Genomic DNA, 12645 nt, shown 5'->3' on the forward strand with positions numbered 1-12645 from the left:
CGCCCCCTTGCCCATACATGGCGGCGATGGGCGGGGCCGCTATTCCGGCTGTCGGTCGCTCTCTTCCTGGTGCCGTTTATAGGGTACAGCCACTTCCGCTGTCTGCTTAGAAGCGGCGCGATCATGGCGGAGCGCGGTCAGCTCCCTCCCCCCGCTAAGCGCCTCTGCTGCAGACCTGGCTACGGCTCGGGGTGCAGGCCGGGCCAGCGGGCGGGCGGCGGCGGCCCCGGCAGCGGGGCGCTCTGTGCCGGACCCTCCTCCGCGGCCGCCGCCGCTGCCGCCCTGGGGCTGCTGCCGCTCGGCAAGACTCAGAGCCCCGAATCCCTGCTGGACATCGCGGCTCGCAAGGTGGCGGAGAAGTGGCCCTTCCAGCGGGTGGAGGAGCGGTTCGAGCGGATCCCGGAGCCGGTGCAGCGCAGGATCGTGTACTGGTCTTTCCCCCGCAGCGAAAGGGAGATCTGCATGTACTCCTCCTTCAACACCGGCGCCGAGGACCCCGCCGCCCCCGGGGGGGCCGCTGCCAGCACCGCGCCCGGCGGGGCCGCGGACGCCGCCGCCGACGAGAACCGCCTGCCCTTCCGTAGGGGTATCGCTTTGCTCGACGGCGGCTGCGTCGATAACGTCCTGCAAGTCGGTGAGTCACTCCCCGGGAGCCGGGCCGGCCATCCGGAGCCTCGCCGCCCCCCCCCCCCCCGGGCTGCGGCCCCTCTCCCGCACCGCTGTAATCCTGCCCGGGGGGCTCTCCGGGCCGCTCGCCAGCCTGTCACCCACCTGTGATCCCTGCCCAGGCACAGCGCCGCTCCGACCCTCGCCCAGCTCCCTGAGCCCGCGGCCAGCCCCTCACCTCTGCTCTCCTCCTCTCACCTCACCTCGGCAGCTGCCACCTCCGCCCCCCAGCGCTACCCTACCCCATAGCCCGGGCCCTGCCGCTCTCCGCTCCCTCCGTGCCCCAGCGACCCCCTCCCTACCCCCCTTCGCTTCCAGCCAGCCATCCAGGCCTTGTAATTTCCTCTCTTCGTCCCCTCCCCCTCGCAGCCAGATTATATGGCTCTTTCACGCCTCTCCTCGGCATCCAAGGCCAGGTTACACGCTGCTTCTGTCCGCCTACCAACTGCCCTTCAATCTGCCCTCTCCCCCCCTCACACACCCCACATCACGCCTGTTTGCTCTCCACCCCCGGCTAATCAAACGCTTCCCGTCCCGTCCCTTTAACTCGCTTCACACTCCTCCCCCCGCCAGTCCCCACTCCCCCCGTAATCCCGGCCGTGCAGTCCCACCTCGCTGTGTCCCCTCCCACCCCCGCTAATCCGGGTCATCGTCATGCCCTGGGCCACAATAGAGGAGATGCCAAACCCGCCGCCGCCGCCTCTGCCCCGCAGACCGGGGAGGGCGAGGAAATGAATCAGCAGAAGAAGCCCCCGTGGGGGGAGGGAGGGGCAGGGATCTGTTACCTACAAACGCCAGGAGCCAATTTGCGCGGAGAGATTCGGGTCGCTGAACAAAGGCACTTGTAGGGGATCCGCGGCAGCGACGCTCGGGCGGGTCGGCAGCTGCGGCAGACACTGCAGCCTAAGCCTGGGGCTGCCTTTGAATCACCCCACGGTTGGCTTTGCGGGATGGGGGGTGGCTGGAGAGCAAAGCTGCCAGATAGCGGATCCAATCCGGGCTGCCAGGACTGGGGGGGGGGAACTGAGCGATGGCTGGGAGGAGGGGGAGCTGCTGTGTATGGAGGCGGCGGTACATGGGGTGCTGCCAGTTGCTTTGGGATGTAGCTGTTCCTCGCTTCATGACAACAGCAAAAGGGGGAAGTGCTGTTCTTGCTTCTCCGGGAACAATACTCACCCCCCCCACACACACCCCCCACCCCCGCTGCTGCCGCCTGCTGCTGCTCTTCACCCTCTCCAGGAGATAGATCTTTTTCTATTTAACTCCTCCCTTCCTAGTTAGTTTAAAAGGCTGCGGGGGGGGGTGGGGGGTCCCCTCCTCCCCCTGAAGGGAGGAGGAAGAGGAGCTCTGTGTTGGGGGGGAGGGGTTAGTCCCATCAATAAGAGTGCTGGAGCAGCTACATGGCAGGCTCACATTTTCCTGTGGGTCTTGGACATGACAAGGGAAGGCTGTAGATTTCCCATCTCTCCTGACTGCCTGGCTCGCTCTGATGGGGAGAGGATGAACCACCCCCTGGTTTGTGATGGTGGTGGGGGAGGCTTTACAGACCTAGCAATCCAGGCTCCGCTGCCCTGTGACAGAACGGGCAGATGGGTTATAATTTCCCTAATAAAACTTCAGTGCAGGGTGAGGTTCTCTTGTGCTGGAGCTGGAGCTCTCGTTTTGTTGTGTTTAGCTGAGTGTATTTGCCAGTTGCACATCTCGAATCGCCGTGAGGCAATTCCCTGTGGTGGAGAAGGAGGAGGAAGACCTGGCACTTTGTTCTCATTTTCATGTTTATTTGTGTCCTTTTCAGTTTTCTGCCAGCCTCCGAAAAGGGGAAGCCAAACAAAAGAGGCTCTTTATTTCTTTTCACTGCCTGAAAAATAGTGAAGATTTGACAAAGGGAAAGAAGGACTGATGACTTAAAGCTGCACGATTCCATTTTCCCTCACAGACTTGCATAATCTTCCCCAATATGCAGTTTAAGCCTGAGCTTTTCTCTTCCCTGTCAAGCTATCAGTTTTTGAGCATGGACATGATGACATTTTTAAATGGACTGAAACCAACAGCAGGATAGTTCACAACTCTGTCTTCTCTCCCCCTCCTTCCAAAGCACTTAAAACAAAAATGGATCAGTTTTTCCTTTTATTTATGCCTTGTTTTTAAAGATTTGAGGGGGTGGAGTTTCTGGGCCCAAAGGCCCGATAGATTTTAAGATCTTTTGCATAATTTTAGTTTTCGTGTAATTTTGCCTCACTGCCATCCTTGGAGAGAACTCAGTTGTTTTAATCCTGTCTGTGGTTCATTTGAATTCAAATACAGTCTAAAAATGTGATTTCTGCCTGGTCATGTATTTTCCAAAAGCAGACTCTGTTGCTTTTTCTCTATGCTCGGTGCCCTTCCCCTCTTCGTAGAGGGTGGTTCAGCGTTGAGACATTTTTAAAAAAAAATCTAATTAAGTTTCATCTTCCTTTTGGCTTTCTGTTTCTTTCCAGAGGACTGAGGGACATCTATGGTTCCGCACTTGTGGCAAAACCAGAATTCAGTTTCATTTTGGTTTGGATGGCAGTGCTGAGAATTTTTTTTTCTCTTGCCTGTGCTTGATTCTGCTTGCAGGCGATGAGGAATGACAGGAGTGCACATAGGGAGGGTTTCTTGGCTGATTACATTTAAGCCAGGAATTCACTGTGAAAATAAAGCCAAGGGGCGATAAATAAAAGATGCAATCTTCTCTAGGAGACAGACACCCAGCATGGGCTTTGCTTTACTTGCTTTCAGAAGTAGAAGAGGCCTCAGTGAGTAGTTGTGAAGGGGGGGGGGGGAAGTAACTTTTTGTATAGTCTCAAAAGGGGAGGGGCATTGAGCAATGTTGGCAAGGGTCAATGTGAAGAAAGAAAATATACATAAATACAATTTAAGGTTTGACTGCTGCTCCTGGAACACTTAACCACACTTCAAACAAATGCTATACAAACTGTTGAAAATATAACTCTTTTGGGGAAACCATTCAGAAGTAGCAGTGTATCAAAACCAGTACTTTGAAACACAATGTCAATTGTTCTGACTGCGGTAGAGTTTTTGTTTTGGAGGGCATATAGTATAACTTTTAGATGGCAGAGTATCCTCCAAATACTTGTGTAATTTGGGAACATTGTGTCAGAGCTGGTAAGGGTTTTGTATTTGAAATGTTCCTGCCAGAGCAAAAAGGTGTAAGAGCACAAGCAACTCGACTGCAATGATTTATATTGGCTGGAGAATGGAGTTGGCTTCATGTAATGTAGCAGAATATGTATCCTAATACTGCGCTTATATAAGTGCGGATTTAGTGACGGTATAACTGTGAACGTACGTTCTGTGCAGTATGAGTAATAGAAACTTTGTACATTTTTACAGTTGTGCTTTCTGAAAGCACAATCATTGGACAAACCACATTTTATTGCATATCAGATCTAATTGTCGTTCTTGCAACACAAGTATTAATACAAACAGGTTGAAGATTTGCTAAGCAAGCCACATAAATTTTACTTCAGTGCTAGTTAAATGAAAATATTTGCTTCTGAATTTTACATTTTTAGTCAATACACTGTAGGAACATTAAGCTGAAGGAAACTTATTACTATGGCAACTTGTTTTCAAGCTATATATATACATAATCATAATGAGAAGTAGTTCTAATAGACTGAATGCTTCTAATATATATATTATATAATTAGAAGCATTCGGTTTATTAAAACGATTTCTCATTAGGTGCCTTTTCATGAAAAATCCCTACTTTTGCAGCTCCTTGTCTCACATCTGTATTGTAAAGGACTACTTTGCACAAAATTACATATTTTGTAAACGCTATAAGAATTTTTTTCAAGCGGAAGTCTTGAGTATCTATTAGTGTATTTAAAAGCTAACTTAATTTATTCCAATGTAATTCATTTCATTTATAAGCATAATTTGTTTCAAAGGGATTTTCTTGGGGGGGGGGGGGGAAGCTGTCAGTTTTAAAATAATACTTGGGTCAAGACTGTGGGAAAGGGTCTCAGAGAACATTGATAAGAGCTTGGGGGAGAAGAGGTAGCTTAAAAACAAAACCTAAGAGAAATGAAACATTTTAACTTTAAACCATTTTAAATCGCTAAATATTGTCCAGCAGTGTTTGCAATCCAAATATTACACATTTTCAAAGTATATTAAAATTTGGAAGGCAGATTGACTGCCTAGAAAATAAGTTTTTACTTGGCCAACCTGAAAGACATGCCAAAAGTGAGGGGAAAATATAAATGGTGAAATGTAAATTTGATTTCTAAATTTGTTTTAATCTAAAGTCAGTTGTACTTCTGCACTGTATAGACCATTGCTTGCTCACACTAGTCTCTGTTTAAGACATTACAGTAATTTCCACAGCAACACTTGGTGACATCATAATCACAGAAGTAATACCTTTAGATATGAATGGCAGGGGGATGAGGTGAAGGGAAGAACTTCCTGGAGACGAAAAAATAATGTGAAGCATTAAGTGATTAATGCTTATCACATTTCTAAGATTTGTTTAATGTTGATGTTGTAAGCCAGCAAACCAGCTTATTTTTCTTTTGAAGAGGGTTACTTCAAGCAGTGTGTCTCTTCACTGCATAACCTTGGGTTTTAGACCGTGAAACATAGTGAGATGCAGTTGGAGAAGTGTAACTCATTATCTCCAGAGAAACTTTACTTTGGTTTTCTTCAATGTAAAATAACCTTTGGGGCTCTGTGTATATTTATTTAGTTGGATTCTTAAATTAACTTTAAAAGGTCCGCTTTTTTGTTTTTCTCTTACAGAAAAGAAATGTTTTTCTTCTGACTCAGATGTTTCTGTGGTCATTTATTTTATTGCTAAAGCTTAATAAAAAAAACTACAAACCTGAGCCCAAGTTTAGTCACTGCTCTCAAAAACATGAGTTACAATTTTTTCACCTGGAATGGAATGCTTCATGAGACGAGTCACTTTTTTCTGTAGAATTCTGGTTAAATATAATTGTAGCCAACAACTTTCAGATGCTTTTATGGATCTAATGGATCAGAATCTTTGTTAATTTTCTACTTTTGGACAATTTTTCAAAAACACAATGTAAAATTGATAGATTCTAAGGCCAGAAGGGACTACTGTGGCTATCTAGTTCAACCTCCTGTATAACACCAGCTATAGGACTTCTGAATTTATTCCTATTTGAACTAGAGCATATCTTAAAATAAAGAAAAAAATCTAGTCTTGATTTAAAAATTGCCAGTGATGGAGAATCCACAACACACCGTGGTAAGTTGTTCCAAGGACTAGTTACCCTCATTGTTTAAAAGGTTGTGTATTTTATTTCCAGTCTAAAATTGTTTAGCTTCAGTTTCCACCTATTGCATCTTGTTATACCTTTGTCTGCTAGATTGAAAATTAATTTTTTGTTCCCCATGTATATAGAGCCAATTAAATTATAGAACCAGTTAGGCAAATGTCTTTGCTCTTGTTTGAAACTTTTAATTGTTTGAATTTCAACTATATTGTGTTGAACGTCTTTTTAATTGATGAGAGAGGCCAAATTGAATATATTTTTAATAAAGTTGCCAAACAAACTTTGTCCTATGAATTGAAATGCATCCTTCTGCAAACATGATGCTCTTCATTTAAACAAAGTTGGCTGAAGCAGTAATATTTAGCTTTTTTTTTTTTTAAATCTGTAGTTCCTTTAGTTTATCTAAAAGTCTCTTAATTCATTTACAGTTACTTAAGTTTAACTCAAGTAAGGCTGTCCTTAGTATGGAACAAAATGCTTATGTTTCACTAACTCTTTTTGATAAAGTTCTAGCATTGTTCTGGTATATGTAGTGATTTTTTTTGTGGCCGGGGACAAAGGGGAAGGGAAGAACATGTTAAACTATCTGCTACTGTCTTTAAATGGGAAGTGTTTCTCTGCTGACATGCCAGCAGATAGGAGCAAGGTTTCTCTAGCAATCAGCCTGATGATGGAATTTTGGTTAGGAATGTATGAATTAAAGGAGGTAATCTATAACTTGTTTAATGCAGTACTGTGGGGTTTTATTTGTTTTTTTTGTTTTGTTTTGTTTTAGAGCTAAGACTACAATTAAGTTTGGAAGATTAGATTTTTATCCGTAAATGTCAGTAAACATCAATTTCATTCAACACATTCAAATGGGTGAAAAAAATATTTCCATAGATCGAAATGTACAGATAGGCAAATAAGGAAAAATGCTCCTTGAGAACCTATAGGAGTAAAAATTGAGTGATTTAGGTTTTTGAATTAGGCTTGTTACAAATGGGCTAGCAAACAAATAGTAAAAACAGGTATAATTTGTCGATTTCAAGGTCTTTACCTTGTATATTTTGACATGTGATGTGAGTTTGTTTTAACAGTTTTTATAGAGCTTTAACTTATTTAATCTCAACATCTACAATCATTAATTAACTCTCACTGCCCTAATTTCCTGCAACTGTGAAAATTTAAATTGAAAGAACCCAAGTCACTGAAGGTATTAACCCAAGTTAAGTAGTAGTGGCCAATATTTTTGTGTACAAAACCACAAACCAATTAACTAATTTTTAAAGATATCTCTTGCCTCAAGGGGAGAAAAATCTGAATGTATTCCAGTTTCCTTGTTAGATTTGGAATGTAAGTCCTTGATTAGGGAACAAAGAAGCTGTTTTCTCTCTCTCTGTGTACACAGTTTTTAACATGTACTGTTAACCTTGAATTATTTCTTGTGAAAGCATTGGTGTGTAACACTTTGCAACAGTGGAATATTAAATGTGGAAAACTAGATCTTTTTTCCTTTGATAGGTCAATTATTTGAAAGACTGTCTAAAACCAATTTATTTTTCAAGTCATTTTTTAAAGTGCAGAAACTTTGCCCTGAAATAAAGCTTATGCTCTATTTATAATGTAAATATTAATGGTAGTGTGTCGGTCAAAAAGTAGTGACGCTGTCCTATTAAAGACAAAGTTCTAATACTTTCTTTTAAACAAAAACACCATACTCAATTACAATTTGTGTGTAACATATTTCCATTGAACATAATTTAAAAATGCATAGATCAGTTTTATAGAAATATATTTTATTTGGATTGACCTGATGAAAATATTTAACATTTATTATAGTTTAGCATTCAAAGGTTTACTTATAATTACTCTTCTTCCCTGGCACTCCTAATATTGAAGAATCATTGCCCTGAAAACAGACTTCGTACTCTGAGATTTGATAAGCAGAAGCTGACACTTGCATTGATAGTAAAATGTTTCCCAAGCTTGAGTTTTTTCTAAGAAAACAATTTTCACTTTTAAAAACTTGCCATCTCTTTGAAATTCTGTTTAAGAAAATGATACCAGCTCTGCATATGATCAGATGTTTTGGTATGTAGCAATTCTTGAACTATAGCCAGCTGTCGTGTCAGCAGCTGATTCATTTTTTTTCTCTGCAGTCTGACTTTCAGAAATGAGCAATTAAAAGCTAAACATGTGGCTTTTTTTCTGGGGCGGGCAGAAATTAAGAAGCTATTGAAAAGTCCGAGAACTAGATAAACTGAACTTTTTATTTGTTGCCTGTTTTTCCATGTATATAACCTGATAAAGTGAAATATGTATAGAGGTTTTTAATTGTACAGTGCCAAAAAAACCCATCCTAAACAGATAATCAAATATAGCAGTGAAACTGGCTACAGGTGTGAAAGATAATCCATTTTACTAAATGGTTTTACATAGTGGGTTAGTGTTGAAATGTAATCTACCTAACTGATCCAGTTGTTATGCAACAACAATTCTTAATTGTTAAAACTGTGTCTCAAAATACTGGTGAAAATTTATGATAAATTGGAGAAGTAGCTGGTATTCAAACTTTTTATTTTAGAAGATATGCTTGGGGGAAAAGTTTGACTACCTGAAGAATTGGCAGTAGATGATAATTAATTCAAATCTTCAGATTATGAATATGCTGTCTCTGTAAGAAACTAGTAAATTTCAAAAAAATCTTCCATGCATAACAAAGGGTACAGATTAAATTTGAATTCTGATTGCCTGGAATGCAGTCAGCCTGACAGCATGCAAATCCTTGAGTACTGTGCAATAACTGCTCTCATTGTTCACGGAAGTCTCTCTGTGAACCTTCAGTTTTTCCTCTTGGTTTGCTGTCTAATATTATCCATGCATTTAAATGTTTTTCTCTTCATTGGATATGTATCTAGTGCTTGACATGGCTTCATAACAGTCATTGACCTGGATCACTGGAGATGTCTGCTGGTGCTGTATAACTCAGGCTTGCATCCTCCTTCTAGCAATATGCCAATTATCATGATTTATGTGATGTCCTCATGATGCATCATCACATCTTTTTTGAGATTATGTAGCCATACTCATATAGGCTTTGGTTTTATTGGTTGAATTGTTAAAGTCCCAGTGTCTGGAAGATTTGTAATAGTAGTCACCAACTTTTAAATAATGTTACCCTTATTTAATTTCACAAATTGTATGAACACACCAGATGAATGTAGCTGCTAATAGTAACTAAAGTGTAGAGAATTGCTTTGTGATTGTTCGAACTGATAGAAAAGCCTTTTGCATGCCTTTTAACGTTCCAATTCAATTAAGTTTAGTCTCCCTTAATGTAGGCTTTCTATACACTAACTTAAAAACATACTACTTTTTTGAAAATTTGAGACCATAAAGTCTGAAGCACATACTGTGGCAGAGGAGAATCACATTTAACTGCATTTAAAATAGATTTTCAGGATATAATTATGAAGTGATCTGCACCATCACACACTTTTAAAAGAAGAGCTTAATTTTTTATATTTTACTAAGGCCTTCTACGTCTTGGTGCAAGTCAGTGCACTTGACAGTCTTTGAAATAGCTGGAAATTTTTGTATTGGAAATGCATGGGCAATGGCTGAGAAGGTCTGACATTAATTGGAAGGATACAGTAGAACCTGTCAGTAAGTTTAAATTTGTACTAGTAGAGCTAGCTGATCAGATAAATCAGAAGCTCATTTACTGAATTAATGTGCTAAAAATTCAGGTGATTTACCTCTTGTCCTGCTTTATTTAACAATAAATTGCCTATTTACATAAGTCATCTTTCATTGTTAATTGGTGTCAGACCTCTAATATGTTCAGGAATTGTATGAAAATATGTTGGCGGGGGGAAAATGGCATATAGAATGGAATATCACAGAAATAGGTATTAATATATCTTTATTGTGTCTGCTTCCTTTTTGTTGGTAGTGGTGGCGGCCAATAGTTAATTACATTCAAATGATCACTTTGGTGACTGGAAAAATAAAATCTTGCATAGCTTTGTGAATTCCAAGAAACAAGGAATTCATACATATGCCAAATTGAACTGCTAGGTGGTTACTGACAGCACCAGTAATTATGCAAATACAGTGCACAAATTGAATACTGCATATACAGCTGACTACAATGTCTAATTTATATTGACTCATGAAATAGAGAACATATAAGCATTTAAATAACTGGCAAAACTGTTTTATAAAATCTGAAAAATAATGGGATTATAATCCACTATGGATCAGAATGAATTGGCTTACATATGTTTTAATTATTTTGATATTTCTATTTAAAACTTGTATTCAGAGCAATTGGTGTTGGTTGTGTCTTTGATATTTTTAAATATTAACTCTGGGTGTCAAGGTTAGAACTTGGGTATTTGGTTCCTGGTGGTGGTTGAAACTGTTAAATTAAATGTTTCCTATTTCTCTTGGAGTAACTGTTGTATGTTTTTCACTTACATATAAATGATTGGTCATGTACTCTGGGCATAGTTCATGCTACTGCTATGTTCAGCAAATAGAAGCAGCTCATTGCTTATCCTTGTCAGTAGCAGCTGTGAGTTTTATTAGTATTTAGTTAATCTCTAGATTTAGGCCTGATAGTTTGACCAGTCTACAATTCATATAGCATCAATCCATATTCAGCAATAAGTAACTTGGCTTATATTGCATTTATACCTCATACTAATGTAAATGGTGTGGGTTTTTTAGCTTATTTTGCAATTTTATGACTTCAGACACCTTTGTCATTAACCTGCAGTTTGGACAGAAATGATGGTGGAAGAAATGACATGCTAACAATTCATTAGAGAACCAATCTTTATTCAACATGTGTCTACAAATATTCTTCCTGGAAATTTTTTTAGAAAAGATGATGGTCATTGAACGTTTATTACAAGTATTACAGTAAGCTATTGATTACTTATAAAGTAGTAGTTGAAATATAGTACTTATCTCCTTTCGCATATCTAAGGGGCATAATACATCAATCTGGGAGGGTGAGAGAGTGGGTTAGTTAAAACATAAATTAATGTTTTTAACAAAATTGGCATAGATTACTAGAGAGAAAAGCTAAATTAAACATAGCTGATCTCCATACTTAAGACGCATTCTGCTGAATCCACTGTTCAGACAAGTTCAAAATTAAGGAAACTTGGAGATGCACAATATTTTGTGTAATGCACTACTTAACGAAGTAAAATTTGAATCTTAATATTTTAGAATAAAAGCTGATAGTATTTTGACCAATAACTAGTGGGCCAGTTGGCTATGCTGTAGTTGCAAAAATTAGTTTCATTTCTTCCATTGATTTGGCTTGTAAACTGAAACCTCACAGACAGACTATAATTAGTGTCTTGGGGATAGAGTATCAAGTCCATTATGTTTTGGATCAGTGTCTGGACTTGGTGTAGCTATGCTATTTAGAAGCTTTAAGCATCACTTTCACTCCTGTGCTTGTTGGTACGGAGGGATATGGGAAATACAAAATGTACAGTTTAGCTTTTGTGTATGGCAGGGCATCATATGTCCAGTGATACTGTACTGATCAGTATTAAACTCCGTGTGTTCAGTTGAGGCTACTTTAGCTGAATGTGCCACTTAAGCAGAAATGGAGGTCAGTGACTGGAAATGGAAAGCAAGACTTAAGATGGCTTGGTTAGCCTGATCATGTAAGGCAAGCGGAGGGTAATTTGGTTAGTGCTATTTAAAAATTCTGTAAACTGAAAACTATTTTGATCACTGAAACTGGTCAGGTAGAACTGTTACTTTGCAGCATTCACTACCTGTCTTGGCAGTAGTATTGTTTTATGGGCGTGGGGGTAGGAATGGAAGGATTTAGGAGTGAATCAAGGTTGGTTCATTATTAGGATGGGAGTTGGAGAGAAAGGTAGTGAAGTGTTTGAACCTTTCATAACTACTTGTTTATAAAGTGTGGGGTGAGTGGTGATGTCTGTGGTAAGGGAGTGGTCAGAGAGGGGGAACTTATTAATTTGAAAGATCACAGAAGGAACTGTATTTAGTGAGGAGAACATTGAGTGAGTGAAAGAGTTGATCTACAATTGATGGCCAAATGGAAAAAGGGACCACAAAGAAGCTAGTGGGTTAGATTCATTGTTACAAAACAGGCTTCTTAACACCAAGAAGGCTGCAAACTGCCCAATAGTTAACTCTATAAAAGCCATTTTAAAATATAAACATAAAGTAACATGTCTTTACTCTTTCCTTTCTATTTGTAAAACCACAATTGGATTGAATAAGCCTATTTTCCTGGCCTTCAAAACATACTAATTTTAGTTTCACTTCACTGTGATTTTATGGCCAAATATACCTCCAGCTTATCAGAAGCAAAACCAAGGCTGGTACTGAGTTACAGTAGGGACTCCTCAGTTAAAGTTGTAAAACAAAACCATCAACTCCATTTTTGTCCTCCTGTCTGACACAGAGCTTTTTGTAGTGAAATGGACATTTTACACTATATGGGTCTCTAAAACATTGAGCTTTTTGTTCAACTTTCTTCTCAGCAGGTTGGGGTGAATGGGTTAAAATATTTTGAACTTAACCTGTAAAGAGAAAACAGATGAAAATGCTGTTTCCCACCCTCCTTGTTCCACTTATTCTTGTTTGGTTTTAGTAGTAAATATTATGGTGGAGGGAGCTGTTGTACAGTGCCCAGCACAAA

At 40.4% G+C, this 12645-nt stretch overlaps 1 protein-coding gene across 2 annotated transcripts in view; it reads left to right on the forward strand.

The window, feature by feature from the left end:
• ZSWIM6 (zinc finger SWIM-type containing 6) overlaps positions 1-12645 on the forward strand; it is a 168205-nt gene that overhangs the window by 1275 nt on the left and 154285 nt on the right. The window contains exon 1 of one of the 2 annotated variants that reach the window (XM_037902869.2): positions 98-634. The exons of the other annotated variant lie outside the window; for it this stretch is intronic. Coding sequence (XP_037758797.1) covers positions 124-634 — 511 coding nt within the window. The 5' untranslated portion in view covers positions 98-123. Of the gene's footprint in view, positions 1-97; positions 635-12645 lie in introns of those variants that run through there. 2 annotated transcript variants of the gene reach the window in all.

Source organism: Chelonia mydas, chromosome 5, assembly GCF_015237465.2.
Source record: "Chelonia mydas isolate rCheMyd1 chromosome 5, rCheMyd1.pri.v2, whole genome shotgun sequence".
Taxonomy (NCBI): domain Eukaryota; kingdom Metazoa; phylum Chordata; order Testudines; family Cheloniidae; genus Chelonia; species Chelonia mydas.